Raw genomic sequence first — 21,937 nt, forward strand, 5'->3', positions numbered from 1 at the left:
TCAAAAACATTGACATTTTATTCTGCATTGCATCTATGCAGAAGTGACATTTTATGTTTTCATCGATTATTGAATTTAATTTTTGTACCATTTATTTGGAGAATGAGATAAAATGATTTTCAGATAGAGTTGGGATGCTGGTTACTGACAGCTTTTCTTTCTTTGCAGGAGACAATAATATTAGAATTTTAATCTCCTACCTTTCACTAAATATGTGTTTCTGATGTGAATTCAGTAAATATTATATTCTACAGAACCCAAAGCGCTCTCAGAGATTCTGATGAAAGTTTGCCTGTCTTTGGAATGAACCACCACGGAGACACCCCCCTCCAGCTGACCCGGCATTGGTCTGGTCCAGGTCTCCCCGCACGTGCTGCTGTTTCGCCGGTGTTTCAGCGTGGGGACAGCAGCTGGAGTTTCACGCTGACTCGGCAGAGTGGGTTCGGACGCGTCCACGGCGGCTCCTGCGGGAAAAAAACTCTCCACAGACGTGGACACGCTCCTGCTGAAGGTAGGACTCACGGCGCCTGCGCGGCGGCTTCGACATCTCCTGTCAGCGGGACGTTTTCCCAGCATTCAGCGGTTCCGCTGCGGGATTAGAGTCGGTGCCACGTTAGAGGAGGCTGCTCCGCTCACGACGGCCCAGAAAGCGGTCACAGGAAAACTTCCCGCCGGCTCAGGATCCACGCGGTTCTCAGTTTTTACACAGAAACCCACATGTAAAGGAGAAACAACATGAAAATAAACATAAGAGTTAACTTAATGTGCTCGAAAAGAGTGGGTAGAACGGAAAAAAGTCTTGAATTTTCCCATCTACTTTTTACAGCACCTTATATTGTACATTTATCTGTTTACAGTTATTCATTCTCAAAACCTTCCATTCATCTTCTGCATGCAGAAGTAACATTCGCTCATCAGTTCTTATTGATCATTTCCAACCATGTAAAATTCCAACAGTCACTACTTATGTTTTTCAGTCATGGAAACCCTTTGACGCTTTGTTTTCAGCCTTCATCCCTAAATCCAAAAACAGATGAGCACATTTTATTTTTCATAGTAAGAACGTACGGATTTTTTAAGTTCAGCTGATTTCTGAAGTCATTTCTCTATCCATGAACATTTGTTGTTTGTTTTACTGGAAGTTAGTTGTTTCTAGCTTCACACATCATGAGTACTGTTTTAAGTTTATCTAGTTACCATCATTACAATAAACCAGACTTTAAAATCAGTATGTGTCCCATAATCCACACCATGAACGATTCAAACAGCTTTTTTTATGCAAGATGGGCTGCCATGGTGCAGCGGTACGCCGGTCGACCTCTGAAGGCAGGTTCAATATCTGCCTTGCCCGCCCATGTGTCCATGTGTGAAGTGACCTTCGACACATGGACCCTCTGTCCACCACAGGGTTATCAATACCTTTAAATCTGCAGGAATATGGGGATTTCCAAAATTCAAAGAAAGAAACGCGTTGTTTCTTTCTTTCTGGCGTTGCATCAAAATGGCTTCACAGGCGATGATATTGTAGCAACTAAGATTGTCCCTAAATCAACAATTGATAGGATCATCAAGAACTTCAAGGAAAGAGGTTCAGTTCTTGTTAAGATGCTTCCGGGCGACCAGGAAAGTCTAAAGAGGATTCAGCTGCAGGATCGGAGGTCCACCAGTGCAGGACTGCTCAGGAACGGCAGCAGGCAGGTGTGAGTGCATCTGCATCACAGTGAAGCTTTTGGTAGATGGCCTGGTGGCAAGAAAGGCAACAAAGAAGCTACTTTTCTCTAAAAAACAAACTTCAGGGACAGATTGATCTTCTGCGAAAAGTCTGGCCCATAGACTTCTGAGACTTATGAGGAATTGGGCAAAGTCCTATTCTCCCATGAAGCTTCTTTCTGATTGTTTGGGGCATCTGGAAAAAGGCGGTACCATCAGTCCTGTGCCATGCCAACAGTACACTGTAAAAAAAATCTGTTGTAAGTTGTGGCAGCCATGGTTGCCAGAATAAACGTGTAAAAAATACATTGATTATGTAAACAACTTTACAGTCACACCGTAAATATTACATACTTTAATGTTTTAATTTACGTAAATAAACTGTCATTTTAAATTCTTTTCTGATAAAACCTACAAATAAATTTTGTACATTTGCTGGGCTATAATGTAATTCTAACAGTCGTATTTGATAGAAAATACTGAATTTTAAGGTTAATTTGATCAATATAGGTAAAAATAGCAGCAAAAAACATTTGTTTCACATAAAATAATCCCTTAATTACAGCAACCTGATGTTTCACATTCTTGGATGTGTTGTTGTATTTACGAGATTATGATGTTGAATTTATACAATGTTCTGTAAAGTTGTTTACATTTTTACCGTATTTTCTACATTTTTATTCTGGCAACCACTGCTGCCAATTTATTTTCGTTAAAATAACAGACTCTTTTAATTTTTTTTCCATTTTGTTCTTTAAAAAGGCAATCACAGTAACATACTCTTGCGTTTAATTCCTTTTTTGAAACCAAGATCCTTTTTATAATTAGAGAATATAAAATGTAATTGGGAAATATGAACTTAAGTGCTTCCTAATCTTACGGATGAATTTAACCCTTGTGCTATCCTAGGCACTTCAACGTTGGGAGTTGGGTCATCTAGATTAGTGTTTTTCAACCTTTTTTGAGCCACGGCACACTTTAACCTTGACAAAAATCCCGCGGCTCACCAGCATCCAAAAATTAAAAAAAAAGTAGAAACTCATAGTCTGTATTGATCTACAGCCCCTCTGCAATCTCACATGCGTTTTTGTGATAATTGTTGCAGAAAAAGATGGAAGTTGCAGCTTTTTTTCTAAAAGATGTAATACAAGTTAAGTTAGAAGATTTAAAAACTGATTTGTGTTTGTTGTTGTTTCAAGACGTTAAGAGGAGAGACTCATTGTGCGCCGAGACGCTGTCACTTTAACCCAATGCATCATGGGAGATGAAGTGCAAAAATCCGCCGAACACAGTAAGACAAGCGTCTCTGAGCTTCATTGTTTTGTTCACTTGTTCCACGGTCTGAGACCGGATTCTATGGAAAGCTGCACTGCTAAAGACGAGCTTTAGCTGGTATTTTTGTTAGAACAGAGAGACTCAATGAGCAGAATCAGAACAAGGAAGTGAAGACTTTAACCACTTCTGATGGGTTAGACTGATGACGTGATTAAAACTCCAAGAATGATTGGCGGAGACAGTTAAAGTGGCGGGACTTTTCAGAAAACTGCTTTAGTTGCAGCTAAATCGCGGTACCGTCATTCTTATCAAAATGTCTTTAATACAATCAAATAAACAAAACAAAAAGTATTTTACTATCTTTCATATTCCTAACTTCTCAATGTTTTATCAGTTTGGATGTTTGGATGAACACAGAGCTGATATCCTGGAGATGGAAAATGTTTTAGATCAGTTAATGAGGGCAATTCCCACAGCACACCTGACCATCTCAATGGCACGGCACACTGGTTGAAAAACACTGATCTAGACCCACTAGACAGTGCGCTGAACCTTTTTTCTTCAATGATTTGTGAACTTCAATGGTGTCCATGGATTACATGAAATCTTTCCACCTTTATCCACCTTTGTCATGGTAGGGAGAACACGTCAATGTAAAGGTGGGGTCATCTAAGATAGCACAAGGGTTAAAGCATTTTAGTACAATGTTGATAAAAAATATTTGGATGTTTTACTTTTTGCTAAGGTGTATTACATTTGCTCATTAGCTTTGCTAAGTTCAAAAAATAAACAAAATGTACTGAAAATGTAACCCAGTTTCAAAATATCTGCTAACCGTGTAGCAAAATTCAAACTGAAGAATCACTCCAATACAAAGACGTCATTACACAAATTTATTTTGCCTCCAAAAACATAGAAAATGTTTATCATTTGTGGATAATAAAATGCTATTAAAAAACATTGCACCTAAAACAAAAAACTATGTAAACACTTTCTTTTTTTTGCAAGAGCATGAACAGCATGAACAAAGAAACCTTAAAACTATGCATGCAATGTTGCTTACAGTGTTTACACGCCTCTCCACTCAAAATCTGACAGTTCCTGAATCAAGGTAAGGACACTTGGGATCAAGTTGAGACGAGACTTGACCTTCTTGTCCACTCTGGTCCCTTTTTCTCAGTTGATGGAGAAAAAGCATCTTTAGAAAGAGGAATACACACTCGATGAAAGGTCTCACTTTGAGCTGAAAAAATATGAATTTTGTGGGTGAACAGTTCCAGTATTCTAGAGCAGGGGTGCTCATTACATCAATCATGTTACATCAAAAACTAAATACTCAAAAAAAATACAAATATACTTTTAAAAAATTGCAGTCAGGGAATAATCCTCCTCACCATGAAGTATGTCACTTGATTGACATAAAGAATGGCCAGTCGAACATCCTCTGAGACGTGTCACTGCACATGCGTGTTCAACTGCACTGATTGCCAGATGTGTGATCGACTTGCAAATTGTAGCTGACATTGGAGACCTTCTGCTGGCCCGGCTGTGTGAGACAAGCAGAGGGTCACTATGACCCGCAGGAGTGTTTATTTATCCTGAATTGGAAGCGAGACCGAGGCGCCCTGTTTGACCCAGCTGTCCGGTAATGGTGCCTGCTGGTGAGTCCGCAGTTCCCGCCCAAGGGATCCGAGCCCGCTCAGGCAGCAGCGTTGTCAAGAAGCATCTGGTTTTCAAACCCTGCCCACGGGCTGGGGTGCACGCCGTGGACTCTGTTGCCACCACTTCTCAATGCCACCCATTACAAAGCCTGAGTGAGCGGCAGTGACCCCCCACCGCCTTCCCATACGGTCTAGCACCTGGGGGACACCTAGTTGGTCCTACCAATAGCATATAGTTGTCTCAAAGTTTAAAAGTAAAAAAATGAGCGCCAGATGTGGAGTTTTTCCTTCCTCCTCGTCTTCAGAAAGGTGTGAACGTTCAGTGTCAGTCTCCTAACCGTAGATGTAGCTGTTAATGCGTCTAACTTTGTCTTGACAGGCCTGGGGTCAGTCGCTCAGAAAATATAAAAAAAAACTAGAACAGAACGCACACAGAACGTTTCTGTTGTCGGTGCAGCACGCGCTGCAGAGCCGCTAACATGACAACTAAGACCGGACGGATCCGATTCAATTTGTTGAAGGCAAAATGCTGGAAACTTTTTATCATGTTGTTATCTGACATGTTCATCTAAATGTATCCGTTCAATTTTAAATCTGATTTTCACAATTAGTATGTGTCTTTAAGCACAAATATGAGAATTTGAAATTAGATATACGTAGATCCTTTGGAGCTTGGAGTCTCAATGGTAGCTCGCATGCTGAAAAAGTGTGAGCACCCCTGTTCCACAGGGATAAAAATCTAAATCTAATCAAAAAAAACAAACCTCGGGGGAAACTCCAAATATGATTCCCGCTCTGATGGGTAGTGGTTGTTGAAGCTCTAGTAGTAGTGAACATCATGTATAGCAGAGAGATGAAGGAAGCAATGTTGGCCCGCACAAGGTTTTGATCCAGACTCTGCATGAACTGTCTTGCAGAAAAAAATGCCCTAAAAATGAGGAAAGAGTAGAAAAAAAGGATGAAGTAAAACAAAAAAAAAGTTTGTTTTATAGAATTTTTAAAAACCAAGTCTACCCTATTGTTCAACAGTACTTTGATCAGAATGCTTAAGCTAAAAAAAACAAAAACAAATAGCTAATGAATTAACTTACTCTTAAATGTCCCACTTTAACTATACATCTTTTTTTCTCTTGTTCCCAATATCTTTTTTTCTTTTGAATTTATGATTATGCAGTTTTTAGCAAAAGTCAAAAAGCCTGTGTCGTTTTGTAGGACAGTTTCTGCAGCGCAACAGAAGCTTTTTAGAATTTGGCGTGGAAGTAACCCTACGCTGATACACTATAATATCAAAAGTATTCGCTTGCCTGCCTTGACTCATATGAACTGAAGTACCGTCCCATTCATAACCAATAGAGTTCAATATGATGTGGGTCCACCTTTTTGCAGCTATTACTTTATGCAGCTATTATTGATCATAATTTGATAACCATTACAAACAAAAATGCCTAAATCCGGTGAAAGAATTATGTATCGCAGATAGGCCTGCACAATATACCGCAAATTTATCGTTATCGCGACATTAAGCTGTGCAATATGCATAGCGCAAAAGACGGCGAAAATCGCAATAAATGTTTACCTTAAATGTGCTAAAACAATCTCATGGCAGCTTGAAATATTTAACAAATGAAATAAATCCCTTTATGCATTTAACCAATCAGAAGGACCCGTTTACGTTGTTGATCAATCAGATGAGCCCTTTTATGTTTGATGTTTGCCTCCTATGTCGACAAGGGTCAGTTGGAGTATAACTTTTAAACTGTTGCTGTGAAATGGAAATGATGTTTTTGGTTGTTTTGCTATTTGTTTATATACCGCGAATTATATCATTATCGCAATATTAATCACCAATATCGCATATCGCGAGTTTTCCTCATATCGTGCAGCCCTAATCGCAGATCTTATAAAAATTTTAATCCCAATCTATTTATTCATGATATCAAAAGTTCTAATTGGTCTACAGTTGTGCAGGAAATTGATGTAAATGCTTCTTTGAACACTTTTATGGCAATTTTAGGAAAGATTGTTGAGAAACATGCTCCACTTCGTAAAAGAACAGTAAAAAGTAAAAGTGCTCTATGGTTAGACGAGGAATTATCACTTATGAAGCAGAGAGACAACGCAAAAAAGATGGCTTCCAACTCTAAACATGTAGAGGATTATACAAACTATCGCATATTAAGGAATAAAGTTACACAATTTTTTTTTTTTTATAAAGAAAGAATATTTTGGACAAAAAATCTGTGGTTCCATGAATGACAGTAAACGATTGTGGAAAGTGTTACAAGAGCTGATGTGCAAAAAAACAAAGACTTTTAATTTGAATATGGAAATTGGTAGCATTTTTGTCAGTAAACCATTTAATATTGCCAATCGTTTGAATGACTTTTTGATAAACAAGGTTTGAAAAGCTGAGATGCTCTATGATAGCGCAGGATATAAGCTCTTCTTGTCAAATTATTCAATTGATAATGGAAAATAAAACTTGTTCCTTGGTGTTCAACACTGTTAGTGAGAATAATGTTCAAGATTTGCTTCTCTCATTACCTGATGATAAAACACCAGGTATTGATTACATTGATGGTAGAATCTTTAAAAAAGTTGCAAATGTTTTGGACAAACCAATATGTCATATTTTTAACAGAGCACTGATCAGTGGAGTGTTAGATTATACCTCTAATTAAGGATGAACAGTCATAGTTTACTGCTTCAAATTGCAGACCAGTTCATGTTCTCCCTGTTTTGAGTAAAACTTTTGAAAGGTTAATATTTAATCAAATGCTACACTATTTTATTTCAAATGATCTGTTTACTAGTGCACAGCATGCCTATAGACCAGATCATTCAACCAATACGGCATTAGTACATACGGTAGACCAGTGGTTAAAATATTTGGATGATAAAAAATATGTGGGTGCTGTACTTTTAGATTTCACAGCTGCTTTTGATGTAATCGACCATGATATTCTGTTGGCAAAGCTCAAATGTTATGGATTTTCACAGTTGTCCCTTTCACTGATAAATGATCTTAATGGCAGAACACAGAAAGTCCTCTTCAATGGTAGCTTGTGTGAAACAAAGTTTATGTCATGTGGTATTCCACAAGATAGTTGTTTGGGTCCACTTTTATTTTCAGTGTTTGTAAATGATCTGTCCCAGGAGGTGAGAAAGGCAGAAGTGGTGTTATATGCAGACTTTATTCTGTGCATCTGCTACTGTCCCAGAGCTCAATACAGCCCTACAGAATCAACTGAATTCACTTACCAGTTGGGTTAAGTTGAATAAATTGGTTCTTAATACATGTAAAACAAAATGCATTGTTTTTGGTACAAAATACTTATTGAATGCACCATGTTACCTGAATTAGAGTATTGACAATAGTTTGGTTGAACAAGTGACTAAAACCAAGCTTCTGGGCATCAAATTAGATGATCAGCTCTCTTGGACAGATCAGATAAATCATATAGTATCCAAGATGGGCAGAAGAATTGCCTTGGCTTGGAGGTGTGCGCAATATTGTCCACCTTCAGTCATGAGGACAGTTGTACAGTCTCTGGTCTTGTCACATCTGGAGTATTGCCCAGTCATTTGGTCTAGTGCTACACAGGGGCATCTAAAAAAATTACAACTTGCCCAAAATTGAGCTGCCAGGGTGGCTCTTGGTTGCTCTTATTGGACCAATGTGAATGAGATGCACACTACTTTAGGTTGGTTGGGGGTAAAAGACAAAGTACAACTCAGTCTTCTATGCTTAATGCATAACGTCGTTTTTAAAAAATGTCCACAATATTTGGTAAATAAATTTTTATACAGTGGGTATTGTCATCAATATCAAACTCGTCAGGTCAGCTCTGGAGATTTTATTGTTCCTTTTTCAATATCTAACTGTATGAGACAAACAGTGCTGGTTAGATCTTCTGTTGCATGGAATCCAGTGTCTGGAAGGACAAGGCTTATTAGTAACAAATATAATTTCAAAAAGATTTTAAAACTAAGATACATGGACTACTTACAATAACTAACGATTTGCCTGATTTGCTGTGATGAAATGTATTTGTTGTTATGTTGCTATGTGTTTTTGATATGCTGGTACAAAATTAAATTGTTTTTAATTTATGTTAACGTGAAGTATTTAAGGTAAATATGATTAATGAGTCAATGTATTTTGTGAAATCCTTTTCGTTTTTTTTTTAAATTGGTAAAATGTATGTTTTTTTTGCGTATGGACACCTTGCATTGGTCCACAAAGATCTTCCAACATGGCACAGCCATGTTGGAAGATATGAAGGGGCCCGCTCCAAACCGATATAGTGTATCCCAGCATTCCTTTGTTTACACTTTCTCCTGCTAACTTGCAGCTCCTCACAACCCCAAGCTAACATTAGCATAGCAAAAAAAAAAAGTGGAACTAATATAGGAGCTATCCATTAGTTTAGTTTTGAGCCCGATGCAATTTTATAGGAGCAGGGAGACTTTTGCCGCCCATCGCACTTGCTGTGTCACAAACACAAGCTTTTTTAAACCAAACCACAAAGCACCAAGAACATGATTTTCCAATGGAGTGGATCTTTCAAGACGGATGGCCGTTTTTAACATGTTCTTGTAGCCTTTTTCTCATAATGGAGAATATACAGTCAGGACCATAAATATTTGGACAGAGACACATTCTTTCTAATTTTGTTTCTGTACATTACCACAGTGAATTTTAAATAAAACAACTCGGTTGCCATTGAAGTGCAGACTTTCAGCTTTTATTCCATGGATTGAACAAAAAGATTGCATACAAATGTGAAAAACTAAAGCATTTTTTAAACACAATCCCTTCATTTCAGAGTTTGGATTTCTCTTTATGTGGTGTTCGACTGTTTCCTTTTCTGATTTATTAGTACAGTTTATATCGTCAACTAACTTTGGCCCTATTTTTTTTTACTAATTATTCATTGAACTTCTTAGTCATATCCTGATATGACATTGTTGCTGTCATACAGGGTTTTCCCAGTTCGTGCTTGTAGTCATGATTTAAATTCATTTATTGATTCCTTTGTTAGTTTTCTTCTGTAAACGATTTGCTGTTTATCTTTCTCTACAAACACATTCATAGTTTGCAAATACCAGAAGATGGTCATTGATAAATGACAATCATCAGAAAGTCATCAGAAATCCACTTTTTATCGTTTTCTAGGCAGTTTGGGTATATATTTTCTATCAAGGTCACACTATTTGTTGTTATCCTGCTTGGTTTGTTGATTAATGGATATAAGCTTGAACTGTACATCGTGTGAATAAATTTTCTGTCATGATGTTATTGTTTGGTTTAACTAATTTTTATTAAAATCACATCCAAAAGCTCAAAAAGATGATTTTGCATGAACTGGACTGAGAGGTCTGAGGTCTTTCCAGGTATCTGTTGTAGCCACTCCTCCAGCTTGGGGGTTACTGCCCCGAGTGCTCCAATTACCACAGGCACCACTGTCACCTTCATTTTCCAGGCTTTCTCCAGTTCTTCTCTGAGTCCCTGGTATTTCTCCAGTTTCTCATGTTCCTTCTTCCTGATGTTCCCATCACTTGGCACTGCCACATCCACCACAACGGCTTTCCTCTGTTCTTTATCCAGCACTACAATGTCTGGTTGGTTCTCCATTACCATCCTATCAGTCTGGATCTGGAAGTCCCACAGAAGTTTTGCCCTGTCATTCTCTACCACCTTTGGAGGTGTTTCCCATTTTGACCTTGGGGTTTCGCGTTCATATTCTGCACATATGTTCCTGTATATTATTCCGGCCACTTGATTGTGGCGCTCCATGTATGCTTTCCCTGCCAGCATCTTACACCCTGTAGTTATGTTCTGGATTGTTTCAGGCGCCTCTTTGCACTGCCTACACCTTGGGTCTTGTCTAGTGTGGTAGATCTGAGGCTCTATTGCTCTGGTGCTCAGGCCTTGTTCCTGAGCTGCTAGGGTTAGTGCTTCAGTGCTGTCCTGTAGGCCAGCATTTTATAGCCATTGGTAGGACTTCTTGATATCAGCCACTTCAGTTATGGTCCGGTGGTACATGCTATGCAGGGGTTTGTCCTCCCATGAGGATCTGTCCTCCAGCACTGTATCCTTTGCTCTCCATTGCCGGAGACATTCACTGAGCACACTGTCAGTTGGGGCTTTGAGCTTTATGTACTCATGCATCTTGGATGTTTCATCCTGGATAGTGGCTTCTACGCTCACTAGTCCTCGGCCTCCTTCCTTGTGGCTAGTATACAGTCTCAGGGTGCTGGATTTGTGATGGAACCCTCCGTGCCTGGTGAGGAGCTTTTGTGTCTTTTATTTTTTATTTTTTAACTTGTCCTGTCCAACAGCTGGGCAGACAGATGAGAGCTGAAGGCCTCTTGTGTTGGACATATTTTACTTTAACAACAGGGGTTATTAATCTTCAGACAAACCAGAGGTATGTCTGAATGAACCCCTTTTGTAATCGAGGCCAAACTTTATTCATTTTAATCATATTTGAAAATCTTTTGTGTTGGACCGGACGGAAAAGGAAAGGAGGGAAGAAGAGAGAGGGATGTTGGGGGGGGGGGGGGGGGGGGGATAAAACCATGAAGCAGCATAAAGCAACAAGCTACTGGATGTTTATCATTACGTTAAGGTTCAGATGTAATACAAATCTCAAAGGGCGGGGCCTATCCACACACACACTCAAATGTTATCAACACAACTGCTAGCTGCAAAAATGTCCATATGTCAACATGTACACAAAGCAGATAGTGTTCACACATGCATACTTATGCCTTCAAACCAACTACTGTGAAATATTTCATTCAATCAATCACGCAAACTATTAGTGTAAAGGTGACCTAACACCTGTGCTCAATTGAGTGTTTATGTTCTTCTAAAATGGATGGTGGAATGTGAAAAGAAGGAGGGAGAGTACCCAGCCATTCCCACACCAAGACCCCCGCAGCAGCAGCCGCGGCAGCCAGAACCCCCAAAGCCACACGGCAGCAGGCAGAGAACAACTGCCCCCTGGGCGATCACATCCGCCACCCAGGCCAGGGGCAGCAGGACCGCCGCAGGGCCCCCAGAGCCAGAGAGAAGGGAGGCATGGGGGGAAAGAGAGTGCTGCCCCAGCTCAACCATGATATCAGACCCCCCCGCCTCGCCAGGAGGGCCCAACGCCGGGCCCCACCCGAGAAGGGTGCCCACAGCCCCAGACGAGCACCTCATCACCACCCAGGAGTTCTGGGCATCCCCCCGCCCCAACCCCAGGTATAAGCCAGGACCCCCCAAGGGAGACCCGCTCCGCGCTCCAGGCAGCCACCCACCCGGCCCACGGTTGGTCCAGAAAGGAGCAAGGCAGGGGCCAGCCGTCCCCGCCCAGGAGTGGGGCACTCCGGGGATAAGGGGGGCCCACGAGGGGTGTTGTAAACATGGCCCGACCAGGCTCTGCTACAGTTGGAAATTTGGCGAGGCCCAGGAGCCGGGGGCAAGGTCAGGAAACCATCCTATAGGGACACCCCCGGCTCAGGTGTGATGTGATCCCCGGCTTCTGGCCTTGCCAGAAAGCTCAGGGATCCCTCTCCCTGCGTGGAGAGAGGTCCACCGGGCCCAGGAAACCAGCACCCAGGGGACACAGCCGCCGTTGCCAAGGGTCCAGTACCCCTTACCAGGGATGGGGTAGGAGACAGATGGTCCAAGGTCCCACCTTCCTTGCGAAATGCGTGTGTGTTTGTGAGGTTGTGTGTGTGTGCATGTGTGTGTGTTTATGTTGGAATGTATATTTTGTGGGGTGAAGGGTGTGTGTACTAAGGGGGTGCAGTTAAAAGTTGGGACAGCTGGTAGACTGTCCCCCGGTGGTCAATCAGCTGGAGCTTTTGTGTCTTAACATCCGTGGTCTGTATCTCTTCCTTTGGCCATCTTATTATTCCTGCAGGGTATCTGATAACTGGCAGTGCGTAGTTGTTTATTGCTCGGGTCTTATTTTTGCCATTGAGCTGGTTTCTCAGGACTTGCCTTACGCGTTGGAGGTATCTAGCTGTTGCAGCTTTCCTTGTTGACTGCTCCAGGTTGCAATTTGCCTGTGGAACTCCAAGGTACTTGTAACTGTCCTCAATGTCTGCTATTGTTCCTTCTGGGAGTGAGACCCCTCCTGTGTGGACTACCTTGCCTCTCTTTGTCACCATCCGGCTGCATTTATCGAGCCTGAATGACATCCCAATGTCAGTACTGTAGATCCTGGTGGTGTTGATCAGGGAGTCAATGTCACTCTCGCTCTTAGCATATAGCTTGATGTCATCCATGTAGAGGAGTTGACTGATGTTGGCCCCATTTCTGAGTCGGAATCCAGAGCCAGTCTTGTTGATTATGTGGCTGAGGGGGTTCAGACCTATGCAGAACAGCAGTGGGGACAGAGCATCACCTTGGTATATCCCACATTTGATGGACACTTGTGCAAGTGGCTTGCCATTGGCTTCGAGGGTGGTTTTCCACAGCTTCATCGAATTTCCTATGAAGGCTCTTAGAGTCCTGTTGATGTTGTACAGCTCCAAGCATTCAGTGGTCCACGTGTGTGGCATTGAGTCATAGGCTTTCTTGTAATCAATCCAGGCTGTGCACAGGTTGGTGTGTCGTGACCTGCAGTCTTGAGCGACTGTTCTGTCAACCAGGAGTTGGTGTTTGGCTCCTCTGGAGTCTCTACCAATGCCCTTCTGTGTGTTTCTCATGTATTGATCCATGTACCTATTTATCTTGGTTGCAATGATGCCTGACATGAGCTTCTATGTTGTGGAGAGACAGGTTATTGGCCGGTAGTTGGATGGGACTGCACCCTATGAGGGATCCTTCTGGATCAGGATCGTTCGCCCTTCCATTAGCCATTCGGGGTGAGTCCCATCTCTTAGCAGCTGGTTCATTTGTGCTGCCAGGTGCTCGTGGAGTGCGGTGAGTTTCTTTAGCCAGTAGGCATGTATCATGTCAGGGCCCAGTGCTGTCCAGTTCTTCATCCCTGAGAATCTTTCTTGGATGTCTGCCACTGTGATGGTTACTGGATTCTGTTCAGGGAGGTTCCTATGTTCTTTTTCTCAGAGAGACCAGCCACTTGGCATTCCTGTTATGTGCTGCCTGTTTTTGTCCTTCTGGCTTCATTGTCTCTTGTGTACCTTTTTAGGTACACAATAGAGTGTTAAAATCCATGTGGGTGTTTGCCTATTCTCAGTGAGGGGCCACAGGCCCGGGTGGTGGGTACCCCCCCCTTACTGGTTCTCCTTTTCCCTCAGACATTTATGAAACTGAAAAGTTTATACCAGAGGAAAAAAGAAAAATGGGAAGCAGAAATTTCAAGCCCAGAATGTGTTTGAAAAAATGACCATCGTTTCCCAAAACCGTCTGAGGAGAAAAGAATCTATTTCAGAAACAAAATGCAGCGTCCCTGGAGGAATCGGAACCAAACACTTTATTCACCTGGAAAAACGAGAACGTCCGGTTGTACTCAAGATCCGTTTTTTGTCTGCTTGATCATAACTGTGAGCTGGAAGTCCCTCCTGCCCCTCCACCCCCCCATGCAACAGTTTGTATTGAAGAAAATCCGGATCAGAGCAGAGATGTTTATAACATCAAATCTTAGCAAAGACATTCAGTGAACGTGCCTGCCTAACCTGCATAGGGAGTGCATTCCACAAGCTGGGGCTAGCAACGCAAATGCTCTATCCCCTCTGAGTTTCCGCCGTGTCCTTGGCACATCCAGGAGCAGCTGATCTAAGCGACCGGGAAGGGGAATGCAGCTGTAGCAGCTCAGAGAGCTTGGGCGGAGCCAGACAATTTAAAGATTTAAAAACAAATAAGAGTTTTAAAATGGACAGGCAGCTGTCCTCCTGTGCTCCTGTGCAGTCACACTCGTTGCTAACTAAATGGAAGATCTGGATTTCCAGGGTTCAGAGGGTCATGACCAAACACTGTAAATGTTCATCCTGATTTAGTTTGTCACAGACCTTCTTTCTGCGTTCTTCTCAGGGTCATCATGAGCTCCAAGGTGTGCAAGAATTGCGGCAGCACCGCCATCGATGTGGACCACGCGCGGGGCAATGCCGTCTGCATGAGCTGCGGCTCCGTGCTGGATGACAACATCATTGTGTCGGAGGTGGAGTTCGTGGAGACGGGCGGCGGGGGGTCGCTGGCTGTGGGACAGTTTGTGTCCTCAGAGGGTGAGAACCATGCTAGAGCTAGAGATGCATCATTGTTAAGGTGGTCAGGATTTAAGGCCGAAGGGTCAGAACCCCCTGGAGCATCTCAGAACTTCAACAGTCCCTACAGAATTCAGACCCCTGCATAGTGAATGGTTTGATCCGTGGTGGGACTGAGCACACACTGCTGCAGGAATCCTGTCACCTTTACTCAATAACAACAGTTCAGAGGCTGAACTGTTGGATTTTAAAGTCGGGGACAATTGGCAGATGTCCAACAGATGAAGGAGAAGCAGCTTTTCTATTGCTGAGGAGGGAAGTTCAGGCCACAGTGGATCCTGACATGGCTAAAATGAGCTGCTCTGTTTTGACTGTTATCAAACTAAAAAGAGACAAATGTATTTACTAACGTGGATTCATCAGTTTCCTTATTGAGGAGCATCTGCCACAGAATGTGTTGCTTCCATCTGGTCTGATTCTGCTCCATCTCATACTTTACTAGTTATATCATAGTTTTTACCCATTTGGTATCTACTCATCTAGTCTTACCTAGCTGTAATGATAGGAAACATTTGGAGATTTGGTCGTTTTAAAAAATATATATTTTTAGCATCAAGTGTTGCTTATTTTCTGCTGGAAAACATAGTCTAACAGCAGGGAAAATAATGCTGAAGGCAAACATCTTTTACATTTTTCTCATGTAAAGCATTCTACCAATGCTATAAATCCTTCAACCAACCATTGTTTTCCTGTTTCTCCTCCTTTATTACAGTCTCTTCCTCCATGTTTTGCTGCTTAACTCTTTCTACAGTTTTCCAGCTATTTCAACCATTCAACTATTCAGCTTTTTCCAGCTATGACTTTTAGTCCTTCAAATCCTTGAACTTTTTGAGATATTCCAGGATTTTTGTCTCCATTGAAATACATGGGAATCCTTGGTGCAGAAGCTCGCTCGTTCGATACCCGGCTCTGACATTTTTCACAAACATATCTTTTTTGTTATTGTCCTGTTTTCACTCTATTTATGGTCGACTTTGATCATTTCTTTCTTTATTTTTTGCCAATTATTATCCTTTAAGTTTCATTTTCATTCAGCCTTCAACCTGCATTTTCTTCTGGAAAATGCAGCTCCTTCTAGTTTTTTTTATTCACTTAAAAACAAACTTTTAATTCTTTTTTGCCACATTTTGATCATTTTCTGCCTTTGGAAATGACTCAAAACAAGCCTCATCATTACCCCTCCACCGCCGTGCTTTGCAGTGGATAATCATTCTGCACAATTGTGTGTTTTTTACTAAGAGTTTTTGGGTTTTAAAGGTCAAAATAGCAAATGTGGAAGTTCACTGAGCACAAACCCCACAGAATGCGCTGTCATCAGTTTGGACTGAAGGTGGTTTGGTGAGAAATGACGGAAAACTGAAATGGATGTGAGCTGCCATCAAATTCTTCAGTGTGAAATAGATGGAATCGGGTAATGTTCGGGTAATAGTTGTTATTTCCAAAGATACCATAGATATTTACTACTGCTGCACAGATGCTGTTTATTTAAAAAGTGAATATTTTTCTTCACATTTTTGTAGTTTAGCTTTTTGTCCGCTAGAGGGAGCTGCAGTATCATAAATAAAAACGTAGAGCTGAAGGTTGATTACTGTGAAATCAACTTTGCTGCTTAAATGGATGAACTTTTAGGTGTGAGCCACCTTTTTATAGAAAAAAAAACAGCTTGTTCAGTTTTTCTTTTTTTTAATGTTTGGAGAAACCTTTTTATTGAATCATTCGTGTTTTTTCCCTCAGGCGGTCAGAGACTTCCATCTTTTGGGGACTCGTACTACCCGGGGGTGGGCTCCCAGTCCCGCGCTCAGACGCTGCAGAGAGGTGAGTGGCCAGCAGAGGGAGCCGCGCGGGCATCTGTGTCGCGGCGTGGAGGCTTTTCCGTTCAGGTCGAGGCGACTAACAGCTGGAGCTGTGTGGCGTCGGCGGACACAAACCTTTGCTCAGTCGCTGTTGCGTGCAAAGCTGCAGTCTGAGAGCAGCTCTGTCGCAGCACGTCGGCGTGTTTGACCGCAGCCTGCTAATTAAAGCCTTTGTGTTTTCAGAGGAGGTTTACTCTGGCTTCTCTGGTCCTGTTTGTTCTCCTCCTTCAGAAGTGCACCTTTCAACCGAGTGAGCAGCTTTTCTCTCTGCTGTTTTCTTTAGCTGCTTATCCAGGTAAATGGAGGGATTGAGCGCGATGAGGATTTATGTGCAGTGGGAGGAGAGACGCTGCCTGTGACCTTTACTGCAGGCTTTATGCTGCTTTGTTGAAGGTGTATTGAAGTTTATAACCATTACAACATTTTCCAAGAAAGCAAGTTAAAGGTTCTCTATAGTTATGATAACTTACTCACTAAATCAGTACGGGTCAAGTGTGTTTAGTTTGAGTAAAAGACTACTTGTTAGCTGTTTACTGATTTTTACTGTGAAACATTCACAGCTTGAAGCCACGCTGCTTCGATTGGTTTCATTCTACATTCTTGGTCGTCCCATTGCCTGCTGTGGGGGGGTCCGGGGCCTGTATCCCCCATTCTTCCATCAGTCCTGGTATCTATTTGTGTGTGTGACTGAGCACAAACGTCAGCAGTCTCCAAGGCTCCATGTCCATCATTTTTTTTTTTCTTTGCTCCTCTTTATGCCTCTCTCAGTTGCAGTTTAATCTTCCTTTTTTTCTCTTAGGTTTCTTATGTTTAACATGTGAGCTGTTCTAAAGAAGGAGCTGACAAGTTTGTGGAATTGCACGCAGATGTTACAGCATGCAGATGCAATAACATCTGCATGCAGCTGCAGCAGCATCTGGGGTACTGCATCTGCATGCTGTGTGGCACTGCATGCTTTTTGCACTCACCACTTCTGTCATCCGTCAGATTTTATTCTATTTGGCTGGATTCAAAAATCCAAATAATGTAGTTGGATGAATCCTCATGAAGGAGTATATTTGATTCTCCTGTGTGAAATAATCTCAGAGATGCCGTTGGTCATGGTAATGTCCTTGGGTGAAGCGTGTTTATAGAAATGCAGCCATGGTTCAACACGAGCGGCTAAATCTGCAATAAAAACAAGAACCTTGGTAGTCACTAACCAATATATGAAGGAATACTCTGAGATTGAAATGGACCGGACCGTCAGTGGAATCGGACCTGGTGCTGAAGGTCCAGCCCAGCCGCACTGAGTGCAGCTTTCTGAGACTTCAGTCCAAGGCCAGACAGCCGGTTCCGTTTCTGGCTTGCTTCCCACTCCGTCCAGACTGCATGGAGGCTCTGATCAAGCAGGTCCGATCTGCGCTACAGCAGAGTTAGAAGTGAGTCAAGTTTGAGTCTGTAATCATGATGGAGGAGCCAACAAGCAGCACTCCAGAGGAGGAAATGAGAGGGAAGCCGGGCTCGTCTGAGGATGTGGTTGACTTTCTGCCTTTAATTCCTCAGAACAAACTGTGGGAACGTTCTGCATTGGTGCAGTTTGGGTCTACTCCACAGACGTGTTCAGAAAGGCGAGCAGAGACGAGAACGTTTCTTTTTTCAGTGGGTCAGGAGTCGATGAGCTTTTCCACAGCGTCTGCTGCAGCGTGTGAACTGATGGCTCTTTAGGACTTCTCTTCATCCTCTTTGCTTCAGTCCTACAGAAGTCATCCTCGGCCGTTGTCTACCCGCAGATGGACTCGTGCCTGTTAGCTCAGCCCCCCCCCCCCCCCCCCCCCCATCTGTTTTTGCTGGTCGTCATCAGCCTGTCTGGGCTCTGTGACCACGAGGATGTAGAGCTACAGCTTTTTAACAAATTCTTCTGGCATTTTTCTCATTCTGGAGGACATCTCATGAAAACTAAGATTAAATTGCATCACATAGTAATCCTTTATATAGTTGTGAATCAGCTGAGGTCGGAACAAAGTCTGTTTGAAGAAGTTTTTGACTAGAAAATATAATGGGCGGGGCCAAAGTATCCGTGCTCCGCCCCTTTCTGATCATCAAACTGAACGGCTGGATAGGTTTGATATTGGTGCCATGTTTGTTGCACCATTGATGTGGTGTTGAGGTTGAGAGGGGCTGTAAGCTAGAGGGAGAGAGTGTACACAGATTTATGACAGGTAGCTAACGCCACGTCAACAGTCCCGCCCAAACCTCAGAGGTGAATTTCTGATTATTTGCTCCCGCTTTGCAGAAACGATGTCCCAGAAAACAACTCAAGTTTTAGGATTCTGGGAAAAAACATCATAACCATAATTTAGTGTGTATTCAGACTGGACAAAATTTGGTTAGCTTGAAGTGAACCAGATTCTGGAACCAGGAACCGCTCTTGGACCCATCTTTCCAGGTGCTCTCAGTTCGTTTCCAATCGGACTGAGCTCTAGTTTCCTTTGAGTTTCCTCATTCTGAATAGGGTCCATGCTCGGAGCAGAACAACTGGACCAAAACGGCCACCATAGCCGGGAATCATTGGATGTCAGCAGTAGCAGAGCAACGATGAGAACTAACAGCTCATTGAAATGTGGTTGGATGAATGCAGACTCATTAAAACAACTTTTAACGTGATCCACATTGATTCTCTCTGTTTTCCAACAATCTAGATGTCATAAACTCTGATCAGTGAACCTTCTCAGCCGTCGTCTCCTCAGTAACCGCCTTGCAGCACCGGACCAAAGTAAGACGTGTTGAGCCTGACGTTAATACAGACGTTCAGAATTGGTCAGTGAAATAGAAAGTTTGAATCAGTGAACTATCCTGACAAGGACTGCAAAGCGCAGGACTTCCATTATTCTTTCTCTCATTGCTTTGCCCCGCCCTCATCACTCCTGGCCAATGAGTGAAGAGATCTTTGGTCACCTGGTTTTGTTTACCATCTTTGGTTCGAATCAGAAATGTCCGTTAGACACCACTCTGAATACAGACCACGCGGTTCAGGACTCCATCTGACCAACAGACTTTCCAGTCTGAATACACCCTTAAAGACCACTGGGGACACTAAAAATAGATCAAAAGATGATAGAAGGTAGTCTTAAAGAGGATTACATAATAAAATCTGAATGTTAATCTAAACTTTATGGCGCAGGTTTAAGGAACTCGGCATGTTTTAGGATTTTAAGGTCTGCATAATCTGTTGGTTTTTCCAGTAATTCCTCTGATAATTTGAAAGTTTTAACACTTGTGCTATCCTAGGCACTTTAACGTTGGGAGTTGGGTCATCTAGACCCACTAGACAGTGGGCTGAACCTTTTTTCTTCAATGATTTGTGATCTTCACTGGTGTCCATGGATTACATGAAATCTTTCCCCCTTTATCCACCTTTGTCATGGTAGGAATAACACATCAATGTAAGGGTGGGCTCATCTAAGATAGCATAAGGGTTAACAAATAGATTACTTTTTGAAGCCGTTCTAACTTCTTTTGATGCTCTGCAGCAGTTATCAGCTAGAGGGCGCTGCAACCCCAACATTTAGAATGTGGTGCGTCTATTCATCACACTTGTCTTAATCCAGCAGGTGGGAACAGAAAACAGATTGTGCAGAGGTTTGGCTGTGTGACGTATCTGTTTCTAAGCACATGCAGGTGTTTTCTGCTCTGCAGACGGCTGCATCACATGCGTGGGTAGATGTCACCGTCCTTCAGAGTGTCCTGTTCTGGGTCATGTAAATGTCATGAGACGTTTCCAATAAACTGAGGGTTTACAGACCCACTCTGATGAAAACTGGGTTTCTGGAGGACAAAAAAGAAGAAAATTAAAATTAAATTGCATTTCTGAGTATTTCTGTATTAAAATTAGGAATAAGGGACAGACAAAAAAAAATGCTGCTGGAAAAAGCTTGCAGTAACGTACAAACTAGAGTGGGTGGGGCCAGAATATATGCTCCACCCCTTCTGATCATCCACCTGTACACAAATAGATCTTGAACTGGATCTAAACTACAGCTAGATAAATCTGAAATTACTGCTGTTTTTGATGCACTGGTTACTTTAGGTTGGGGGTGTGAGGGGCTGTAAGCTAGTGGGAGAGCGTGTAAACGAAGGGATCATGGGAAGTGGGGCTGGTTTACTCGGCACCAACAGTCCCGCCCACAACTCAGATTCGAATTTTTTCTAAAAAAGGAAAAGACAAGGGCTACACGGTAGTTATCTCTCTCGCCTGACAGTGAGAAGGTCCAGGTTCAAATCCTGTGTGGCATTAGCATTCCTCCTCATGCATGTGTGCGTTTTCTCCAGCAGTGTGTGTGAGGCCCCACAACAGACTGGTGACCCGTTCAGGGTCAACTCTGCCTTCACCCAACCATAGTGGGGCCGGCTCCACGACCACGAAAGGGATTCAGCGGTTCAGAAGATGGACGGATGGATGATGGATGGACGGACGGACGGACGGATGGTTGGACGGACGGACGAACAGACATGAATTGATGGATGGTTGGACGAATGGATTGATGGACGGACGGATAATTGAAAAAGTTCAAGTGTGTGTGTGTGTGTGTCACACTGTGTTTGTGTTGTAACCTTTAGGTTCTGACGTTACAAACATTCTAGTTGCTGAACAGACCTTTACTGCACATCTTAGCAAAGCTGATTGGGATGCTCTTAAGCTAATCAGTCACAATGACGACGTTGGTGTTAAAAAGCCACGGGGTTGCCGTCCTCTGAGACTCAGAGGCGTGTCCAGCTGCTCCAGCAGGACTGTCATCCTCTGCTTTAAGGGTTACTTGTCAAAGTGGAGCATCTTTCTTCTCATCAACAGTAGTTCATCTTTTCATAGAAAGGATGATGATGTCACTAAGACAAGTTTAATGTTGCCGTCTAACCAAAGCCCTCTGTGACTCACTGTAACCTCAGAGAAACATTAGTGTATTTATCAGTTCCAGTTCTGACCACTGAGGCACTTCTAGGCAAGAATGGCTGTTGGACTCACAAGAACAGCAGAAATCTAAAAGTTCAGTGACGGCAGAGTATCTCTGACGCTGTAATGAAACCTTTGTTGGCTTTGCTTTTCTATTCAGACACATTTCCACTTCTTCTCTGCTGGATAGAGTCTACAGTCTCATTTTTCGCACTTTCTGAAACCTTCATCTAGAAAGTTGGTTTGAGTTTGCAAAAACTGCAAACACCTCAGAAGAGAAGGTG

The 21,937-nt window shown here is 42.5% G+C and overlaps 1 protein-coding gene across 5 annotated transcripts in view; it reads left to right on the forward strand.

Moving 5' to 3' along the window:
* Positions 1 to 329: 329 nt before the first annotated feature.
* The window catches only part of LOC101163291 (BRF1, RNA polymerase III transcription initiation factor subunit), a 100,317-nt gene continuing 78,709 nt past the window's right edge, over positions 330 to 21,937 (forward strand). For 3 of the 5 annotated variants that reach the window (XR_911008.4, XM_011490671.4, XM_020713750.3), the window contains exons 1-3: positions 330 to 511; positions 14,641 to 14,831; positions 16,605 to 16,685. Coding sequence is in view for 2 of the 5 variants with exons in the window: in XM_011490671.4 (XP_011488973.1) it covers positions 14,648 to 14,831; positions 16,605 to 16,685 (265 nt within the window). In the remaining 3 variants the exon portion in view is untranslated. Of the gene's footprint in view, positions 512 to 14,640; positions 14,832 to 16,604; positions 16,686 to 16,844; positions 17,019 to 21,937 lie in introns of those variants that run through there. The other 2 variants (XM_011490672.4, XM_078940884.1) reach the window with 2 other exon arrangements.

The sequence above is a fragment of the Oryzias latipes genome, chromosome 22, assembly GCF_053564925.1.
Source record: "Oryzias latipes strain Hd-rR chromosome 22, Olatipes_Hd-rR_3.1".
Lineage (NCBI taxonomy): Eukaryota > Metazoa > Chordata > Actinopteri > Beloniformes > Adrianichthyidae > Oryzias > Oryzias latipes.